Source organism: Carlito syrichta, unplaced genomic scaffold (assembly GCF_000164805.1).
Source record: "Carlito syrichta isolate Samal-C Ts95f unplaced genomic scaffold, Tarsius_syrichta-2.0.1 Scaffold312553, whole genome shotgun sequence".
Lineage (NCBI taxonomy): Eukaryota > Metazoa > Chordata > Mammalia > Primates > Tarsiidae > Carlito > Carlito syrichta.
In genome coordinates this window covers 410,771-433,778 of record NW_007256649.1, presented here as the reverse complement: position 1 = coordinate 433,778, position 23,008 = coordinate 410,771, and the positions used below count along the sequence as shown (strand labels likewise).

The following is a 23,008-nucleotide window of genomic DNA, read 5'->3' as shown; positions in this document are numbered from 1 at the left end:
CATGAAGGTGACTTTCATTAAAACACCAGCTATTCAGAGCCGGATGCAACAGTGCATGCCTGTATTCCCAGCTACTTGGGAAGCTGAGGAAGGAGAATCATTTGAGCCCAGGAATTCAAGGATAGCTTGGGCAACATAGCAAGACCTCATCTCTTGAAAAACAAACAATAAACAAAACACCAGTGACTCTTCTAGCCTCTAGAGGTCACCTTTGTGCAACTAGGGGAAAATGTTTGCTCCACTCACCACAGCCTGTTGACAACACATGGCTGGTCAAACAGAACCCAGGCTGGAGTTCAGTCCTCACTGGCCTCTCAGCCAGGTACCTTTATGCATGGTACCCATTGCTCCGTCATTGTAGAGGCCCTGAGGAGGCATGTAGGTCCCATCATCCCAGAACTTTTCAAGAATTGCCTTCCATTCAGAGAGCACTATTTCAGTTTCGGATCTCAGTCCTGGCGTCATCCTCTTTCTACCATGAAATCACCCTTTTCCCCTTCATGTGACTCCTTCCTCCTCCTAATTTTCTTTTCTTTTTTTTTTTGAGTTGGAGTCTCACTCGGTCGCCCAGACTGGAGTGCAGTGGCCGCTCCCGGCCACCGCAGCCTCGACCTGCTGGGCTCCGGTAATCCCTCCGCCTCAGACTTCCAAGTAGCTGGAACTACAGGTGCGTACTACCAGGCCCAGCTAATTTTTTGATTTATTGTAGAGACGAGCTCTCGCCAAGTTGCCCAGGTGGGTCTCGAACCTTCAGGCTCAGGCAATCCACTCACCTAGTCCTAACCCAGCTCATTCACTCTCTAGCTCTGTTTCCACAAGTTGTCTAAACTTTCTCTGTGTCTTAGAGTACTAGCTTCTTAGGGTCATGGTAAGACTAACTGCCCTAATACTTGGAAAGGGCTTGATACAATGTCTGCCACAAAGAAATCATTCAATGAAGTTCAAATACTTGTGGCTTTTTTCCCTAAGCCTTGGGAAGAAAGCATGGACCATTCCATCCTTTTTTCTGTGACTTTATCTATACCAACACTTATCCAAATATTTATCAGATCGAGTCCAAAAGAGCTGAGTACTTCCCTGTCTTTTCCAAATAATTATTTTGATTCCAGAGGTGATATGCCAAAGAATCTGCTTGTCTACTTGTTAGAAATCCTCAGTCCTCAAATAACTACATGTTCAATGGCCCATTTTGCTTTTCTTAATGTGTGCATTTTATTCTGGGTGAGCTGTTGCTTGGGGGTTAGGAGCAGTCATTCCAGTCTGCCTGGGAGTCAGTCTCAGTTGACACCTGTTATCTGGTATATTACTCACAGTAACCCCTATCATTCTCAAGCATTTTGGTTTGGTCAATGAATTAAGAAAAGGCTTTTCTTTTTTATTTTTCTTTTCTCTCTCTTTTTAAATTCAGGGTCTTACTCGTCGCCCATTGCATGAGTACAGTGGCACAATGACAGCTCATTGCTGCTTCGACCTTCTGGGCTCAGGCATTCCTTCTGCCTCAGCCTCCTGAGAAACTGGCACCACTGAGTAGCTGCATGTCATCACGCCTGGCTTATTTATTTTTATTTTTATTTTTTGTAGAGACGAGATCTTGCTATGTTGCCTAGGCTGGAAGAGGAGGCTTTTCTGTACTGTATTCCCATCCTGAACTCAACTTGAAAAATCACTGCAGTTAGTAAGGAAACATTTGGTTTGGGAAGGATTGGTATGATGGTATAGAAGCAGACAAATGAAAAAGAGTGAGAGCTGTTCTCTAAACATTGTGCTAGGAATCCATTTGTGGAGAAAATACGTTTTTTGAAGTTATTTGCTTCCTGTTTATTCAGATTCTGAAAAACTAGGACTTTCAGACCTTGCTCAGGGACCATGACCACCCACATTTAGGTGGATCAATTCCTGCTGCCTCCCCAGCTCATTATATAACATTGCCCTTATGAGAAGTGCATGCTGGGAGAGTTTACATGTGGAGTTCCTGTTGGAAGGCCTCGCTGGTCTTCTCCATCTCCACGTGTGACATTTCACCGCACACAGGCCTCTTCCTGGGATGTTGCCAGAATGGATGCCTATCACTCCACATGAGCTACGTGTTACCCAACATGGCTTACATTCTGATTCAGCACCTTTCAATAATAGGTGGAAGCTTTGTTTTATTCTTATTCATTCATGTTCTTTTCTTTTCTTCCACTGATCTGGATTAAATACCCGTTCTTCACCCTCGCTCAACACCTGCATGAGCCCTCTGACATTAAGCAGGACAATGGTATTTGTCTGAGGCAAACCACATACCAGCTCATGGGCCAAGCATTTGACAGGCATCATCCCATTTAACCCTCAATAATGCCATGAGGCAGGCATCTGAGGCTCAAAACCTAACTCCTACGTGAAACTGGATTCTGCCTAGTGGCTGATCTGGGATCCAAATCTAGGTAGTCTGACTCCAGACCACTATGAAGAATATGATCGATTCATATTTTTCATGAATATGATTGATTCGTATTCTTTATATTTATCAGAAAATATTGACATTTAAAGGAACTGATTGTAAAATGGAAAATCTTTCCACACTGTGAATGAATATTTCTTGGATATCAGAATTTGACTTTAAAAATGTTCTAGTTAAGCATAGATGTTCAGCTTAACATACTTATTACTGTCTCCCCCAGATATCCCCTTCACGAGTTCAGAGTCAAGATGGCACTGGGTCTTGGATGGTTTATGGCCAACTGTCCTGATACATATTTTCGCGTCCTACCAGTTTAAGTGCCTATCCAATGCTGTCAGTTTCATAGTGTCTAAAATTCTTGTGTTTTTTGTAAATTATTCAGGAAGTAAATGCTGCAAGGAACAATCATGTCTGCCTGGCATATCAAAGAAAATGGCAATTATGTCATCATCTATAATTTAGATTTCTTAATATTATCTCTACTCACAAGGAACAGAGGCAAATCTCAGGCTGGAGGGTAAGGAGAAAATGAGCCTGCTGCCTTAATAGCTTCCTCCTTACGGAGTCCCAAATGTGCCTAAAAATCTAGTGAATGGTATCTTTTAAAAATAATATGCAATGCAGAATTCTGTTACCCTATCTCAGATCATAAGATCTATCAAGTTGCAGATAGTAGCTAGGGCTGTGCGTTTCTAACAGAAAAATGTGGTGCACATACTCTAAACACATGCAAGTAGGGGAGACTTACGCGTCGGGGGCAGTGCCCGCCCGTATGGTGGTGGTGCCCTCGAGGTCTGTGCTGACGACAGACCCTCAGATGAGCACCGGTGCAGTGAGGAGGGGTGTGAGTCATGACAGCAGGAAGGGCTGAATTCAGCGACTCAAGATGAATTGAGATCTTTTGTATAATCCTCTGTCTCAAGCAACAGAGGTGAGCAGAAAAGACAAAAACTTTTTCCTAAGGTGCTACATTCAGGACATTCTGAGCCCTGTACCTAGAAAACTCTACACGAAGGCAGTGGTTTTCAACTAGGGCTAATTTTGCTCTACTGTAGGGGACATTTGGAATGTCTGGAGACATTTTGATGATCAGGATTCCAGTCAGGGGTGGGAAGTGCCATGACATCTAGCACATAGAGGCTGGGGTGCTAGTAAACATCCTGCAGTGCACAGGGCACCTCCTACCTCAAAGAATTATCGGGTCCAAGATCTCACTGTTGCTGAGGTTGAGGAACTCTCCTCTAAGGCCTGGGTTTACGGGAGAAGCTGGGAAAGTCCCTCATTCCCAAGGCAGTTCCTGTGTTCTTCAGTCTTCAGGAACCTGAACTCTCTCAGCAGATAGGTCACCAGGGGAAGCAGATGCGAAGCACAGCAGCATCTGGACTAGAGTCGAGGTTTGAGACCAGCATCTGTGGTTCCGTGACATTCAACTTTCATTGCTTAACTCAAGAGCACAGGCTAGAGGGTCCAGTGGACACTGGTCCTCAAGTGATCCCTTCCTTTCTTTTCCTAGGAAAGAACTCAGAGCCAAGCAGAACTTGTAGTTGTTTCAAGTCATTCCATTCTTTGGCCTTGTGATATATAGCACCCAAGGTTCCTGGGAGATTCATAACCCACCAAAAGATCCCAGACCAAATTCTAGGTCTCAACCCCAACTCTACTACTTCTGAGCTTTGTGGACTTAGCCTCATCTATAAATGCTTCATCTATAAAACAGGTACTACCTCACGGGCTAACAGGAAACTTTGTGCAACAACATTTTGAAAACTGGATTAATCATACAAATGTAAATAATACTTACAACAGAAACATTTAACATTCTTTCAGCGGAGTTTAACAAATACCTGAGTACTTACTAGCATCAGGACATTCTGCTAAATGTCTTCTTTTAAAACTGTGATCTCAAACTTGATTGGGAGTCAGGATCATCTGAGATCCTGTGGAAACACTGGGCCCACCTCTAGAGTTTCTGATTTAGTAGGTCTGGCCCAAGAATTTGCATCTGACAAGTTCCCAGGTGATCAGAGTGCTGCTGGCCTGGGGACCCCACTTCAGGAACTCGGTGGCCCTAAGATGCCCTCTGCCTCCACTTCTACATGACCACAGATAGTCCAGGACTGAGCCAGCTCAGAAGGTTGACTCAGGTTAAAGTAGAGGGTAGCATGCCAGGTTCCTAGTTCCCAGTCTTGTGTTCCTCATAGAGTCCCTTTAAAAATAAAACTTGATTTTGTTTTCCCTTGCTCTCCCTTAATAACAATTATTTTGTTAGGGGTTCAGGGGCCAACCTGAACTATCAGACAAAAAAATACTAATGATATTTCAGGAAAACAAGGAGAAAAAGGACTTTCTTTTTTGACAGATAAATACATTTTGTATCCATACTCATGCCAGCTTTGAAGTAATCGTGTTTGCTTCTTTTATTTTTAAAAAAGATCCCATAAGAGATGCTTATAAATTTGATATTTTGAATATCTCTTGACCTCTCCCTCTTGACACAGGCTAACCCAGCTTAAAGTGTTGTCAATAGACAAAAACTGCCTAAATAGCTTTACCAGATGATAAACACTTAACGACTAAGGTTAAAACTTTTTGAGGATGGACTACAAGATTACAGTCAAGGACTGTAATCATTGCATATCGTGTTCTGGCTGCTGGAGGGTTGCTGGTTTAAGACCCTATTAGCCGTGGTGGTGGGATAACTGAGCTTTTATTGCCTGTACCCAATTGCAACTAGCATATAAGAATCAACAGACTGACCAGGCACGGTGGCTCATGCCTATAATCCCAGCACTTTGAAAGGCCGAGGTGAGAGGATTGCCCGAGCCCGTGTGTTCGAGACTAGCCTGGGCAACTTGGTGAGACTTCATCTCTACAATAAATCAAAAAATTAGCCAGGCATGGTGGCGCGTGCGTGTAGTTCCAGCTACTTGGAAGGTTGAGGCTGAAGGATCACCTGAGCCCAGTGGGTCGAGGCTGTGGTGGCTGTGAGCAGGCCACTGCACTCCAGCCTGGGCAACAGGGTGAGAACTCCAACTCAAAAAAAAAAAAAAAAACCAGAAAAACAACCAACAGACTAAACTTTCGGTTGCTTTCAGTTAGCAGCATGGCTGTGCCGCTGGGTTGAATGGGACTTAATGCTGTCTGTGGTCCTTCTCTCTCCAGGACACGTGCACATCACAGACTTCAACATTGCGGCTATGCTGCCCAGGGAGACGCAGATCACCACCATGGCTGGCACCAAGCCTTACATGGGTACGGGCTTCGTGAGCTGCGGTAGTCACAGAGCAAAGCTTTTGCTTTTCATTCCTCTGAACGCCATTTACTACAGGCTGACTCAACTGTATGGATTTGCAGCTGGAACTGACAAGCTCCTCTCGCCCTTGACCGAGGAGCTTGTGTTTCATGGGTCTGAGATGAGTCTCAGATTCTCCTCCCGCAAGCACCTGAGATGGTTTTGGGGGAGGTCCTAGGGTCTGTGATCACATTCTGAAAGCACATTTCATCAGTTAACTAGACAGTGTCTACCCATTTTCTAACAACAACAAAGTCATAAATTAGGTATCTATGAACTGTCTCTGTGTGCCTGGCACTGTTTCCGATGCTAGTGACCCCGTAGTGAGCAGCGCAGACAAGGTCTCCAGGTCATGGAGTGTGTATTCTGGTGGGAGCAGATGAAAAATAGAATCACACATAGACCTAGGAACATAAATAAGCAGGATAATCATAGTGACAGAGAATCATTTTAACATTATTTACATAATACTGCACTATATGCATAGGGCTGTCAAGTTTACAAAGTTTATCCTTTCAGCTATAATTTTAGTTTTAGTTTTATTACTACAACAATCCCAGGTGTTCTTCTTTTTAAAGATGAGAAAATTTTGCCTTAGAAAAGTTAAATGACATTGTATAATCTTGCGTATAATGAGATGAGAAACTGGGCTTTGCCCTGATGATTCAGAATTTGCTGAGAGGTGACTAAAAGATCAGGTTAGGCTCAAAATTGTCAGCTAGATCTCAAATTTAATTTGTTGTAGCAGATCAAATACAAATTCTAAGCTTGGTTGCTTGAAACAGCTATTTCTGTGTAGACACCAGGTTAGTAGAGCCTGTTCTGCCTCCTATCCACCCCCCAACATAGGAAGAGAGAGCACATGGTATTCAGGAGGAGGAAGTCGTTCCTCCCTCTCTGGTGGTTCCTGAGACAGGCAAGTCAGGTCTCAAGATTCATCTGTAAATTCCTAAGGTGACTGCAAGAAGAGAGGTGCCTGGTATTTTATTCTTAGTTAGGTGACTATCCAATCGTTGGACTTGCCGACTGTCCCAGGGCTAACACAGCTTGAATGACCATGAAAGGCCTACCAGCCTGGGAGCTAGTCTTGGATCAGAGTGACAGAAGACAGGTATGCAATGAACATGTGTTTGGGAGGCAGTAGGAATGGGTTAGCTGGAAGATGTGGTCCAGTTTCCCAGGAGCCCCTCCAGTGACTGGAAGTGAGGGAGGCTTCTGTCAGCATGGCTTCCTGGAGACGCCACCAGTCCCAGTGGTGATCAGAATCTATGTCTGACCTTTGAAGGTAGAGTCCAGCATAGGATGCTTCAAAAGCTCTTCAGGTAATTCTGCTGTGCATCTGGTATTGTCACCTTCTGCTCAGGCCACAAGCTATGTCAGCTATGAGAAGTCACCTTGCAGCAGGCCAGTGTGTGTACATAGGATCTCTCTGCTTCCACTGGCCTTCTATGTCCTAAAACATCATGCTTTTGAGGAAAAGGCACAAGGAAGTGAGTGAGAACCAGACCATTCCTCACCTCTACACCAGGGTGGCTGAACCTAGCCTGATGGAGTAGGTGAGGATCTTTGAATCAGATAGGAGATTCATTTTTAAATTTATAGGGCTGAACTGTAAAGTATCTAAAGCTGGTTGCAGTAACCAAGCGGGATTAAAATTTGTTAGGCAACAGACAGAGTTATCATTAAAGGAGCCTCCTATCCAGCAAAAACAGGAGGCTAGACTCTGCTGCTGGCAGGTGACAGGAGACTGAAAACCACTCCTGCTTTTACCCTGATTAGCTAAGACGTTTATACCTGGTGATGCCACTGTTTAAAGTGGTGGAATTAAGTCAGGGGTGGAATGAACTGTATTGGCTAGATATGGTCAGAGGAATTCATGGGTGAAATATTTAGACTTGAAGTAAAGGGCAAGAGCGATGCCATTTTCTTTTAATACTTTATTCTCTTCCCCCATCTAACTAAAGCGAGAGAGAGAGAGAGCACTGTGTGCAGAACCACCCCACTTTCCAACAGAAAGAAATGTTCTGTGGGAAAAAATGAGCCCTATTTTATATGATAGTTGAACAACTGCAAATTTCATGGCTTCCAATTATCAGTGGGGGGGATACATCTCTTTTGCCACTTCTAGAGTAAGGCACACATAGAATCCAACCTATTTTCTGCCTAAAACCTGTGGTACTCCAATGACAAAAAGGAATATCCAAGCCCGCTGCTCTGATGAGTTTAATCCCCAGGTTTCCTGGGTTTCCATATTGAAGGCTATTTTCTTGGAGCCAAAGCAGAAGATGTGCATCTGCTGTTTCCATGGTGAAGAGAGTGCAGGGAGCCACCTTCCTTCCTCGGCCCAGTGATTTTAAGTATAAAAGCTATATAATGAAATTTTTTTCAAAGTTGACATTTCTAGTCTTTTCATAAGATAGAGCTAGGAAATTGGAACCTAGGGAGACTTCCACATACCCCCCACTTCGCCATTGTAATTAACAGTGGCTGATATTTATTGAAATCTTTCTGTGGACCAGACAGTCCATTCAATATTTACATTCATGTATTTGTTTATTTTTCTTAGCAGCTCTATGAGGCAGACTATACTTATCACTATTTTATAGCAGCTCCTTAAAAAAAGAGAGAGATTTTTAAAAATGTAAACACTTTTATTTGTGGTTTTTAAATGGTTCTAAGTTAACTTAATTAGGTCAACATGTTGGAAATGTTTCTTGTCTTACTCCAAAATGATTCTGATTGCCACAGCTACCCCTTTACCCAGAAGCTGCCCTGCCTTTGATTTTTGGATGGGAGTCTTTCCAAGAGGTATTATGGGCAGAATTCTACTTTCTCTTTTTAAAAATTATGTTTCCAGCAGACATTAGGGACTCTTAAAAGAGAGGGTTGGAGGAGGGAAAGGGTTGAAAAGCTGCCTATGGGTACCATGTTCACTACTTGGGTGATGGGTTCAGTAGAAGCCATCATGCAACATGCCAATGTAACAAACCTCACCATCATGCAACATGCCGATGTAACAAACCTGCACTTGTATTCCCTGAACCTAAAATTTAAAAATTACATTCCCAATGATTTGGTCGAGTCTACCTAATCAATCAGCACCCATTTTATAGTTCTTCTGTAGGATACTAATTATCAGTTAACCAGAAAGAAAAAAAAAGTCAAGAAAGAAAGAAAAGAAGAAAGAAAGAAAGAAAAAAGGAAAGCTAACTGAACTACTGAATGAAGGTTAGAGAAATAGATATCTACTAATATAAGAAGCTGAGCATATTATAAAGCAGTTCCATAGTTCTGGAAATGAGAAGATATCTAGTCTGCCAGTTCTTCACCACTTTGCACCCAGCAAGGAAGCTTTGCTTTTTATAATTTATCTTCTACTTCCATGCTCTCTCCATCCCTCCAATAGTTTCTTCTCCCCACTCCCATGTCTGTATAGTATAATCAGATCACTAAATCAAAATGTTCTTCTCCAAATTATTTATGTATATATGTATATACATGTATATTTATGTGTGTGTATAGACAGACAGACAGATAGATACACACAAGTTCACTGTGAAAAAAGTATAAAATGCTGATAAGCAAAAGAAATTCTACAAAACATATAAGGAGGAGCTGATACTAATCTTAATGAAAGTATTCCAGGCAATCGAGAACGATGGAATTCTCCCCAAGTCACTTTATGAAGCTAACATACTGATACCCAAACCTGGTAAAGACCCAACAAGGAAAGAGAATTAATTACAGACCAATCTCCTTGGTGAACATAAATGCAAAAATTCTCAACAAGATTTTAGTAAATCGGATCCAGTAACACATCTCAAGGATCATTCAACATGACCAGGTGGGCTTCATTCCTGCGATGCAGAGCTGGGATGCATTCGCAAGATCATAAACATAATTCAGTACCTTAACAGATGTAAAACCAAGAACCACATTAGATGCAGAAAAAGTATTCAACAAAATCCAGTATCCTTTCTTGACAAAAACCCTTGAGCACCTAGACATAGAAGAAACATTCCTCAAAACTGTAAGAGTCATCTATGATAATCCCACAGCCAACATTTTGCTTAATGGGCAGAAATTGGAAGCATTTCCCTTAAGAATGGAAACAAGACAAGGAAACTCACTTTCATCCCTCCCATTCAACATAGTGCTGATTGCCAGAGCAATCAGGCAAGAGAAGGAAATCAGGGGTACCCAAACAGGAAAAGAGAACGTTATGCTATCCCTCTTTGTGGATGATTTGATTCTATGTCTTGAAAACCCAAGCAAGTCCACCGAAAACCTCCTCACACTGATAAACTACTTTGGTGAAGTTTCAGGATTCAAAATCGATGTGCAAAAAATGGTTGCATTTCTATACACCAGAAGCAAGCAGGCAAAGGACCAAGTAAAAAGCACATTCATGATAGCCACACACAAAATAAAATACCTTGGCATCCATCCAACCAGAGAAGTGAAAGGTCTTTACAATGAGAACTACAAAACACTGCTCAAAGAAATCAAGGATGATACAAACAAATGGAAAACCTTTATTGCTCATGGACTGAAAGAATCAATATTGCCAAGATGTCCATCCTACCTAAGGCAACCTACAGATTCAATCCAATATTCATCCAATTACCAACATCCTTCTTCTCAGACCAGGAAACAACAATACAGAAGTTCATATGGAAACAAAAAAGAGCACAAATAGCCAAAACAATCCTCAGCAAAAGGAACAAAGTGGGAGATATCACCCTCCCAGACTTTAAACTTTAAAGCTACAGTAACCAAGATGACATGGTATTGGTACAGAAATAGGGACATAGACCAATGGAATAGGACAGATATTCAGGAAGTTAAAACATGGTCTCCCAACCAACTTATCTTCAACAAAGTCACCAATAACAATCCTGGGGAAAGGAGACCATATTTAGCAAATGGTGCTGGGAAAACTGACTAAGCACATGCAGAAGAAGGAAACTGAACCCCTACCTATCACCATATAAAAAAATCAACTCAAAACCAATCAAGGACCTCAATGTTAAACCCCAAACTTTAAAAATCCTAGAAGAAAACAGGAACCACCATTCTGATATCAGAGCAGGAAATGAATTCATGACCAAGACCCCAAAAGCAAATGCTACAAAAGCTAAGATAGGTTGGACCTCATCAAACTGAAAAGTTTCTATACAGCAAAAGAAATCAAGAGAGGCTGGGTGCAGTGGCTCAGCCTGTAATCCCAGCACTTTGGGAGGCCAAGGCAAGAGGATTGACTGAACCCATGGGTTCAAGACCAACCTGGGCAACTTGGTGAGACCTCATCTTTACAATAAATCACCAAAAAACTAGCCAGATGTGGTGGTGTGCAGCTGTAGTTCCAGCTATTTGGAAGGCTGAGGCAGAAGAATCACCAAAGTCCAGCAGGTGGAGGCTGCGGTGGCTGCAAGCGTGCCACTGCACTCCAGTCTGGGCGACAAGAGTGAGACTCCAACTCACAAAAAAAAGAAAAAGAAAAAGAAAGAAATCAAGAGAGTAAAAAGAAAGCCCACAGAATGGGAAAACATATTTTCAAATTATGCATCTGACAAAGGCCTAACTTCCAGAACCTACAAGAAGCTCAAACAAAGTGGAAAAAAAATCAAACAACTTCACTAAAAAGTGGATGAAGGATATGAACAGACACTTCTCAAAAGAAGACATAAAAGCAGCCAACAGACACATGAGAATTTGCTCAGCCTCACTGATCATTAGAAATGCCAATCAATAAGATACCACCAAACTCCAGTAAGGATGGCTATTGCTAATAAGTCAAAAACCAACAGATGCTGAAGTGTGTGAAATGAAAAGGGAATACTTCTACACTTTTGGTAGGCATACAAGCTCTATGGAGAGCAGTGTGGTGATTCCTAAAAGAATGAAAAATTGACCATCTATATGATCCAGCAATCCCTCTCCTGGGAATATACCCAGAGGAACATAAATTGTTCTACCAAAAAGATCCTTGCACACTCATGTTTATTGCTGCACTATTCACAATAGCAATAACATGGAACCAACACTACTGCCCATTGAAAGTGAACTGGATAAAGAAAATGTGGTACATATACATGACGGAGTATTACACAGCCATAAAGAACAAAATCATCATGGACTCTGCAGCTAATTGGATGGTGTTGGAGACCATCATATAATGACCTATCGTGGCAACAAAGAACTGAATACCACATGTTCTCACTCATAAGTGGGCCCTGAACAATAGACACATGAGCATAAGGGAGGGATTGGCAGTCATTGGGCACTGCTAGGGATGGGAGGGAGGGAGGAGAGTGAAGGACACATGGCAACAACAAAGGGTACTGGTCGCTACCAGGGGAGTGAGGGCCAGTTGGAAGCCCAGACTTCACCTGCATGCAGTCTACTTATGTAGTTAATCCTCGCTTGTACCCCACATCTCTATAATAAAATAAATTTTTTAAAAAAAGAATGCAAGGAATAGGATTTAATTTATTAGGGCATAATAGAATGAAGGGATGGGATTTAATAGAGTATAAGAAAGTGTGTTTTTTTTTCTTTGTTAGTGTTCCCTTTAATATAAAACACTGAAATAAGCTAAATAAATAGGTGACCATTTGGACAGTTCTTCAGCCAATTTATACACGGTCCCTGGAAGCTATGCCTAAAATAGACAAAGCTAAACTATTTGTTTAAAAATACATACAGAGAGACTGAACACATATAGAAAAACAAGAAACGATTTAGGACAGTGAATTGTAGAGCTATGCACAGGAGAGGACACAGTGAAGTGGGCAAGATTCTATTCCTTGACCTGGATAACAGTCACATAGGCATTCACTTCTAGCTATGAAGTTTTTAAAAATTCTTTATTCTGTGAATTGTGGATAGAAATACTTCAAACATAATACCAAATGAAATAGTGGCCTTTTGAAGGGCACATGGTTCCTCCCAACTCTGTCAGTCCCTCTCTGGGGCAAGGATCTCCTTGAAGGCCTGGGGCAAACACTTCAGTACCTTCCTGCTCAGTTTTCTAGCTATTTGAGGACTCAAAGAATTGCCCATCTGGTATTTTGTTGTGATATTTCTTCTTACCGTTTTATCAAATCTCCTCAGTGCCCAGCACACAGTATTTGTTGAATGAAGGAGTGCATATCTGTGTGTCTCCATACCTAAAAAGGGAGCAAGTTGAAGAAGAGAAAAAGGAACATTCACTAAATAAAGCTGGAGGGAAAGATGGTAAAAAGATACTCATATAAGCCTTAAGGATAACCCAGTATGACAGGATACAAAGCTTTCACAGAGTGATGTTTATTCTGTTAGGCATTTTCTTAGCACTGCGGGTCTGGTTGTTGCTCAGTTCTCTGCAGAGTCTCTAAGTGAGATGTCTGTCGGCCGTCACCTGGGGACTATCTGACATGCGCTGCCGGGAGATGCTAAGACGGGAAAGTGGAAATCGAGTCCCTGCAGTCTGTGGGGGTGATGGAGCCAGGGCCATGACCTTCCAAATGTGCTGTGACACGCAGAAAGGAGGCAGAGACACATGAGAGGGGCGTGCTTCAGGGGGCAAGGCCCACTGGGTCCTGCTGTGTCAGACTCTGGTCAGGATCAGTCCTGGGCATGGGAAGGTCAACGCTCAACTTCTCTACTTGCATGTGGTCCACAGGATTTAACTTAAAAAGACTTACGTGCACTGGGCAAGGCAGGCCAGCTTCCTTGGTCCAGAGCCAGCCCCTGGGATCAACCATACGTCACTCTTGACTGAGTCACTTCCCCACGGTGATGAGCATTTACCCCTCTAGAGGAGTTCCTGATGTTTGGAGCAGTTTCTAGGTGCCAGACACTGTGCTGAGACTTTGACATGGAGTATCTCATTTAGTTTCTAAGTCTAGAAAGATTGCCATCTACCTCCTTATTTTGATTTTGCTCCAGTGCTCAGGTTCTGCCAACTGACTTGCTCGAGGCACCCATAAGAGGTGATGGCAGGATTCTAACCCAGACAGCACAGTTCCAGGGCTCATGATGGCAGCTGTTGCTTGAGTCGTGGATGTATTTGCTTGGCCCTTCAATGCATCTCTGTCTGGTTACTCGGAAGTTTGGCCTCTGTCCTGGCCCCATAGATGGCGAACCATCACAAGACGCCTACCTTCACCTTATGCTTCATTCTCCCTGCCATGCCATCAGGAACGAGGCTGATTCTTGGAAGGTTCATGGTGTGTCCAAGTACTTGGAGAGTGCGTAACTGGGGGATCACTGGGGAATTTCCTCTGGGGATAAAGTTGGCTGTAGTTCTATTTTCATTGGACTCCACTGAAAGAACTATGGTTACAAAGTGTAAAGGACCCACAGCTGGTATAAAACTTACATTTCCCGGAATGCCCCCACCTCTGTCCTCCCTCCCTTACCCCCAGCAAGAGGTTACAGGTTTTTTCCTTGCTTCCAGGTGATTCTGAGAGGAAGAGCCACTCCAGTATGTTGCACCAGCTTGCAACATTGTTTGCTACTGTAACACAAATTTAGATCCTTTAGTGCAAACCTTTCAAATCAAGACATCTTCTCCACCTCCTTGATTTCAGGGATAGCCATATATTTGAGGCCCAGTGGGACCCAATTTTAATAGGTGCATGATGTAAATAAGAAAAGAGTTTGTTCATTAAGGCCTGTGCATGCCTGTGTGTGTTGGCTGATGAATGAGGTGACTGAGAGAGATTAGAAAATTGGAGATGTTTGCCTGCTGTGAGCAGTCTAGCCATGGATGACAAACATTCATGGAGGCGTAAATGCCCTTTGCCCTGGAAATTCTCCTTTGGAGGAACATGATAGGAAAATAGGTTTGTTAATGTCTCAAGGAATAAAACTGGCCTAATTTTTCTGTTTTTCAGCACCGGAGATGTTCAGCTCCAGAAAAGAAGCAGGCTATTCCTTTGCTGTTGATTGGTGGTCCCTGGGAGTGACAGCATATGAGCTGCTGAGAGGCCGGGTATGGTAGAGTTGCCTTTCCTCTTGGTTGTTCTTCCAGCAAGTCCTGTTGGAGAGTAAAGGAATGTGTTGTTTGCTGAGAACCAAGCAGCTCACTCGAAAGCAGAAAGCAACTTTACCATCTGATAGTGCTCAGACCTTCAATACCGGACGGAGGCGTGATTTCTCTCCAGCTGTGAGCCTTGAGATTTCTGCACAGATTAATTCTCTGTCCCACATAGGGAGCCAACCATGTCAGTTGGCATTAAATTACATAGATAAAACTAAATGAATAATACGGATATTGTAAACTCCCAAGGAGGAGAAATCAATACACCTCACTAAATATTTTGTGAGTTTAAAGAAAGTCATTTTGCACAGTATAGGTAGGACCTTAATTCAGACACACTTCACTAAGGCTAGTGTTTTTGTTGTTGTTGTTTGGTTTTTTTTTTTTTTTTTTTTTGAGTTTGGTATCAGTCTGTCACACAGGCTGGAGTGCAATGGCATGATTGCAGCTCACCACAGCCTTGACCTCCTGGTCTCAGGAAATCCTCCTGCTTGGCCAGCTGAATAACTGGGACTATCGGCACATGCCACCACACCCGGCTAATTTTTTTTTTTTTTTGTAGAGACAAAGTCTTGCTATGTTGCCTAGGCTGGCCTCAAATTCCTGGGCACAAGCAATCGTCTCATCTCAGCCTTCCAAAGTGCTAGGATTACAGGCATGAGCCACTGCGCCTGACTAGTGTGAATTATTAATACAACAATAATTCATGCCCTGTCATGTTGAATTTCATCATTTGGCCCCTGAGTTCTGGGTTCAGTGACAAACTAGAGTTATTTCTTTTTAAAGGAAACATCTCTTAAACTAAGAAACTTTTCTGAAAAAAAAAAAGAGATGAAAAGAAAATAAATATACTGAAACATATTTCATACAATTTTTATAAACTATTGCATTATATAAAATTATTCCCCTAAGATTGTGTCTTACTCAGCTCTGCCTATCATAACAAAATATTGTAGACTGGATGACTTAAACAGCAGGCATATATTTTCTTACTTATGGAGGCTGGAAGTTGGAGATCAGGTGTCAGCATAATGGAGTTCTGTGGAGGGCTGTCTTCCTAGCTTGCACATAGCAGCCTTTTGTGCTGTGTCTTCACATGAAGAAGAGGAGGAGAGAGAAATTAGATCTCTCTCCTCCTCTTCTCATATTCTCTTCTCTAATTCTATCATGAAGGCTCTACCACCATAATCTAATCCTAATTACCAGCCAAAGGTGCCATAAATACCATCACATTGAGGGTTAGGACTTTAACATATGAATTCTGGGTGGGCACAAACATTTGGTCCATAACATTCCACCCTCAGTCCCCTCCTAAAAAATTTATGTCCCAGTCGGGCATGGTGGCTCAAGCCTGCAATCCCAGCACTTTGGGAGGCTGAGGCAAGAGGATTGCCTGAGACCTCCTCTCTGCAATATATTAAAAAATTAGCTGGGCATGGTGGTACACGTCTGTAGTTCTGGTTACTTGAAAGTCTGAGGCGGAAGGATTGCCTGAGCCCAGTGGGTCAACGCCTGGCCGTGAGTGGGCCACTGCACTCTAGTCTGGGTGACAGAATGAGACTCCGACTAAAAAAAAAAAAAAAAAATTGTGTCCTTCTTGCATGTACAGTATGTTCATGCTATTCCAGTAGCCCTGAAGTCTTAACTTATCCCAACATCAGCTCTAGTCTGAAATCCAAAATCTCATCTAAACATCATGTAATAGGGAATGGGTAAGACTCGAAGTATGATTTATCCTAATACGTAATTTCTCTTCAACTGTGAACCTATTAACATAAAATCAGACGAGTTATGTACTTCCGAAATATAATGGTGACATAGGCATAGGATGAACAATCCCGGTTCAGAGGAGAGAAATAGAAATGAAGCAAGTTCAAAACATAGCGGACAAATTAAATTACATCTTAAGACTTGATAATAATGCTCTTTGGTTTGATGGTCTGCCATCCAAGTCAATCCAAATCACTGTCACAAGGATGTCACAAGGGGGACTGGTTTAAGTGGCTGTCTATAAGGGCTTCTCCACTTGCTTCTCTGTGGGGGCTCCATCCATGCACATCTGTTGGGTGGTGGTCCTGCCCTTTGAAATTGAGGTGGAGGTAGGCCTGCCCCTTAGCCAGTGCACTTTGGACCTGCAGGGAAATGACAGTCCTGAAGATCTCTGGATTGCCCTCAGGGTGCTTCTTCCCTTTACCCGAAGCATAGCACATGCTTATGGTCCTGTCCTGCGAAACCCAGGAAGTCTGACAGCCTTCCTTATTCCATCCAACCTTCTCTGTCCCCTTTAATTCTGACTGGTGGTCTCTCTGCTAGCATAATTGCCTCCTTATTTCTGGCTTCTGCTGAGATGGCTGGTTAAGGCCATGGGTCATACCAGTGATCTCTTAATCAGTTGGTTGCTCAGCCACACCCTCGTGTTCTCTTTAGAACACACTTTCTCATTTTTTGTGATTTGAATGGAAATGCCGAATTTCCATACTTCCATATTTCTGTATTTCCACATGCACCTGAAACTTCCAGTTTGCTCTCTGTAAGCAGTTTTAACATTGCCTACACGTTTCTAGATGTTTGTTACGGCAGCACCCCACTCCTCAGTACCAAAATCTTAGTCTGCTAGAGTTGCCTAAGACTGAATACTAGACTGAGTGACTTTAACAACAGAAGTTTATTTTCTCAGTCATGGAGGCTGGACATCTGAGATCAGGGCCATCACGGCCAGGTTCTGTGGAAGGTTATCTTCCTGACTTGCAGATGGCTTCCTTCCCACTGTGTCTTTCCATGATGGGCAAAGAGGCATCTCTCTCTCTTTTTATTCTTACAAGGCCACTAATCCCATCATGAGGGCCCCACCCACCATCAGGACCTAATCTAACCCTAGTTACCTCCCAAAGGCTTCATCTTCAAATGCCATCACATTGAGGGTTAGGGCTTCCACTTATGAATGCTGGGTGGGGACACAAGTATTCAGTCCATAACATGTTGTATACTCGGAGGGTCCCAGTGTTAGATGCAGTCAGTGATTTTTCCAAGGCCAGGGAGTTGAAGACATGACTTTAGGATCTTGTTTCTCCCACAGGGCTAAAGAATTGAGTCTCAAGTCAACAGGCAGATACACAGTGCAACCCCCTGACGTTTTAGAATCATTCTTTCCGCATGTGTCAAGAACATCTCCTTTGGTCCCACATAACTCCACCATATTTCTTCATTAAAAGTGTCATCTCACAAGTAACTGGCTTGTTCACAAATGAGAAAAACTGTTAGATAGAAGTTGGGGCTATTTCATCATGGTCCCATGGCTCCATCTCAGGAAATCAAAGATGAGTGATTCTAAAGCAATTGAAGGATCTCACAATTGTATCTGTTTCATTTATCCTATAGAGTTCATTTCACACCTAAACATTCATTAGTTCGGTGTTTGTACTTCCCCTTCCCTGAGGAGATCATCATAACACTATTCTCTAAATATATTCAAATATGGGTGAATTATTCAAATTAATAGGAGAGGACCTCCCTTGTCAACCAAACATGTAGATTCCTCTTAGGCAGCATCAGGTGTTACCTTTTCCATCTTCTGATGGGCTCTCTTCCATTTTCTAAAGAAATCTAGCAAGGTTGGAGGATTCCTTGGGCCTAGGAGTTCAAGACCAGCCCAGGCAAATAGCAAGAACTTGTCTCTCCAAAATGCAAAAAAGTAGCTAGGAGTTTGTCACACACCTATAGTCCCAGTTACTCGGGAGGCTGAGGTGGGAGGATCACCTGAGCCCAGGAAGTCAAGGTTGCGATGAAATGTGATCATGCCTTTGCACTCTAGCCTGGGTGACAGAGTAAGGCCCCAACTCAAAATTTTTTTTTTTTAAAAGAAATCCAGTCAAAAAGTGGCTAAGCTACTAATGATTATACAGGAAAACAGGGAAGAGCATCACACCATTTACTTGAGAGTAGAAACATCTCTGTTCTTTCCCTTCTCATCCTTAATGTCCTCTCATGAGCCAACTCTCTCACCACCCCTTGTCAGTCCCTTCTGTGGTTTAGAGCAGTAGTGCTCTACCCTAGTCTTTTATAAGACATTTTAGCAAAACATAAGCTGAGTAGTGACTTGAGAAACAGAATGACTGCCTAGTATTCTTCAAACATGCCTAGGATTGTGTATTGCCTATGTAAAGAAATATTCTTACATGTCTGGAAAGGATTTTGCTAAAAAATACTTTCTCTTTCTCCTATATCATTTTACTTCTATGGTAGTTCCCTGTGATCTGATGTAACAACATAGAAAAATGCATTTTTCTAAAGCAAAGAGCTGACTTTTCCTGTTAAGAAAAAAAAAAAATGCTGTTGCTCCCCAGTGCTTCACACACACATGCCCTTCACATGCCTTAACCTCCCGCCCCAGCACACATAGTCTTCAGACGCCATAACTTGGCATTCTTTGAAGAGCAAAGCGTTTCAGGTTTTGCTTCCATAATTCTGGCCCTTCATGAACTCACTTCTGCCTCTTTGAACTTCTTTTCTTCTCAAAGCATCCCTTGGGTTTTTTTTGCTTTAGCCTCTTATTTATTTGTCTATAAATATATTTCCCAAGATAAATGCTGGTCTTCATAAAATTACTTTTCGTAAGTTTTGGAATTGCTAAATCAGGTTTGAATAAAGGATGTGTCTTATTTGCAGGACTTTCTAGAATCTTTATATCCAGTGTATTTTGGTCGTTTCTAAGAAAGAACACACTACTAAACTATCCCAATTTGGGGGGTGTCTCTCCAGGTCTCTTCATATTCAGATTCTACCTGTACTTTATGGCCTACAACAAAATGGCACCTCCTCTAAAGAAATGTCCTCTGATCTCTCCAGCTAAAGTGATCTGTGTCTCTTCTAAACACTTACATATTCTACCTCTTTTATGAACCTTCTGATTTTAAACTTACCTGAAACTGTAGAAAACCACAAAAAATGACCAATCAGGTACAAGGTACACAGGTGAGGGTGGTGGCTACACTTAAAGCTCAGACTTCTTCACCACCATACAACACATCCATGGAACCAAAAACTATTCACACCCTCTGCAAAACTATTGAAATAAGAAGAAAAAAAAGAAAACCACAAAAATGAAAGTCAAAATCAACTATCGTCCCTAAGGCAAAGAAAATTCCCAATTAATAAAACTCTTTTTGACCTTCAGACCCCACCTTTGAGAATTCACCATTTGTTGTGTTCACTTCCAAATCACTTCTGTTCTTGTAAGGATAATCCATTTTCAGATGGAAAGATATGGATAAATAGATTTATTGTTTTATGAAAAATAGAATTATGTGTACCTTTTGGTTGAGACTTTTTCCTTTATCTCATAAGGTAAAATGTACCTAGGTGTTCCTCGATCAGAATACCTAAATCTATTTTTTTTTTAGGATTATCCATTTTGCAAATATATTGCCATTATAAATTTAACCAGGTATATCTATGTTTGGCTTATTGTTTCTATATGACTAGATTAACTCATTAAAGGTAAAGCAAGAAGTTTATATAGTTTAGCAGTGTTTACAGTATTAAACTTTAATAGGGATATAATAAATGTATGTTGTCTTACTGGAGGGACAAATCTCTATAAATCCATTTTGATGCATTCTAGGAAAGAATCACCAATAGGCTATATGCAATTATGTTTCAAAATATAATCTGAAGAAAATGAAATACTATTTCATCACAAGTATCAGCACAACTAAACCACAGAAGAAGGGTGCCATACTATAATTTTTCCCATATTTACAGGTTCTTGTCTACAGAAAAAAAAATATGCCTTAAAAAGATAATGTGCTTGAAAAACACCATCATGGTTTCTGAGTTTGATTTTGGTTTAGAGTTCTGCTTGTTGCTTCCTTGTCTCCCAGCTGTCTCGTTGCCACTGCAAAGGCCCAGGGCCGTGTCTTTTGTAGTTTTGTATTACCCATCAGTAATTAAGTTATGATGGGTACATACATAGTTTGTATGTCCTTACTGTAATCTTTGACTTTGTATTTCTGAAATATGACTATAATCACAGCACATCATTTGTTTTCATCTAACGTTTTCCTTTTAAACCTAATCCATTCTTTATATCCTCAGTCTTAGTTTATATGCTACCTTAGACTTGTCTGATATATACTGTCATTGAACACTGTCATTTTTTCCTTATAGCATGTATTCCATTCACATAAACATGTGTGTGTCTTTCTGTGTGTACAATCTATATAGCAGTGCACATGTTTCCTTCAGTAGACTCTAGACTTCACAATATAGAAGTCAGATCTGCCTTGTTTTTTGTTGTACTCCCAGCACCCAACAGATGTGCTGGAACATAATAGGCATTCAATAATATTTGATAAATGTGCAATTATGGTAGTGGATGAATTAAAGTGATTTTTAAAATTTAGAATGAAAAATAAGATAATGAATAAGATAAAGACATTCTGATTATTTTTAATATATTGGCAGGCCATGGAGATTTTTTAAAAATTAAGCTTAATCTTGTGCCCTTCTAAAGTAAGTGAAAAACATATGTGCTTAAACCAGTTGCTTGTGGCATTCATCAGTTAATTCATTCAAGTTTATCAAATCATTTTTTTTTCTGGATGGCCAAGAGACAGGAGGTTTAGAAGCAGCAATTAATTAAAATAAAGAGGAAACAGGGCAACCCGCTCGGGTTCTCTCCCACTGTAGGAGCTTTTCTGTCTTCTCAATAAATCTTACTTTCTAAAACAAGATAAAATAAAGAGGAAACATAGGTAAAAAACATGTGCATACACATGTAACCCTAGAAACTTGAGTATACTAAGTCTAACCCTATTCTTAGTAGTATACATGGACTGAATAATATGAAGGAACCTATCATGCCCTGTGGCTGGTGGACTGTCAACATGGATCATTGTGATAAAGCACCTAGCATGCCTTTTTTGATACTAGGTTATTTCTACTATATCATTAACAAGACTAATGATTTTGCTATGACCCTTTGTTTAGACTCTAGAGAGGAAAAAAATGTGGCAGTTGATTTTAGACCTTACTTAAAATGAATAAAAAGTCTGGGTGGCTCACATCTGTAATCCCAGTGCTTTGGTGGAAGGATCATTTGAGCCCAGGAGTTCAAGACCATCCTGGGCAACATAGCGAGATCTTGTCTCGGCAAAAAAAAAAAATGGGTAAAAACAAAATTAAAAAATTAGCCAGGCATGATGGCGAATGCCTGTAGTCCTAGCTACTTGAGAGGCTGAGAAGGAAGGATTGTCTGAGCCCAGTCAAGACTGTGGTGAGCCATGATTGTGCCACTAAACTCTAGCCTGGCACAGAGTGAAACCCCAACTCAAAAATAAAAATAGAAGTTTGACCTAATCTCCCTTTCAAGGGCCACCTTCTGTCATTCTTCAGTTCCCTGAATAACTGACACCGACTTCCCTTGTGTAGAGTGGAGCCTTCTGTCACTTAGTCTTCCCTGAGGACTCTTGCTGTTCACTGTGTTTTCACATGTCGATCTGCCCTTTTCTACCCTTGGGTCAGTAACAATAAAAATGTCTCTTCTGTATCATATCTGCTACAAGTTAGCCACTCCATTGAGAACTTTACATGGATTGTCTCCTTTAATTTTTCCAACAATCTCAGATGGTGTTCATTTTCTAGAAGAAGTAGCTTCATCTCACAAATGAAGTAACATGCTCAGAAATTGAGTGGCCTGGCTTAGCACCCAAATCCTTTTGTATTCAGAGCTCAAACACTTGATTATGTTACATTACCTCTTAATACTAATTTACTACAGGGAAAGACTTGAACCTTCTCACTTCCCTCAATTTAGAGCATCAGTTAACAATCATTTGTTAAACGACTGGAAAGGGTCAAGCATGTGCGACATGCATATCCATATTTACTGCTCTATGGTGAGTTAATCTAATGTGGAAAGTGTGTTCATTCAGTCACCATGTATTGAACACCCATGTGCTAGGCTCCATGAACAAGAATGTGACTTTAAGTAGATTACAGTTCACAGAAATGACATGAAATTTCAGTGCTGGTGAGGCCCGTATGAAATAAATTAATATCAATAACAGCTTTTCTCTGATATTCTGTGAAAACTGTAACAAATCCATGGTTTTATTTTGCTTCACTTATTTTTCTCCAGTTTAAAACTGTACAAGAACCTGATTCTTCTAGAAAGTATTTTTTTTTTTTTAGTATATATATATTTTTGATTTGGAGTCTCACTCTGTTGCGCAGGCTGGAGGGCGGT

The 23,008-nt window shown here is 41.4% G+C and overlaps 1 protein-coding gene across 1 annotated transcript in view; it reads left to right on the top strand.

Moving 5' to 3' along the window:
* STK32A (serine/threonine kinase 32A) overlaps positions 1-23,008 on the top strand; it is a 141,478-nt gene that overhangs the window by 101,881 nt on the left and 16,589 nt on the right. Inside the window, exons 7-8 of the mRNA XM_008069928.1 lie at positions 5,606-5,695; positions 14,618-14,715. Coding sequence (XP_008068119.1) covers positions 5,606-5,695; positions 14,618-14,715 — 188 coding nt within the window. The remainder of the gene's footprint in view (positions 1-5,605; positions 5,696-14,617; positions 14,716-23,008) is intronic.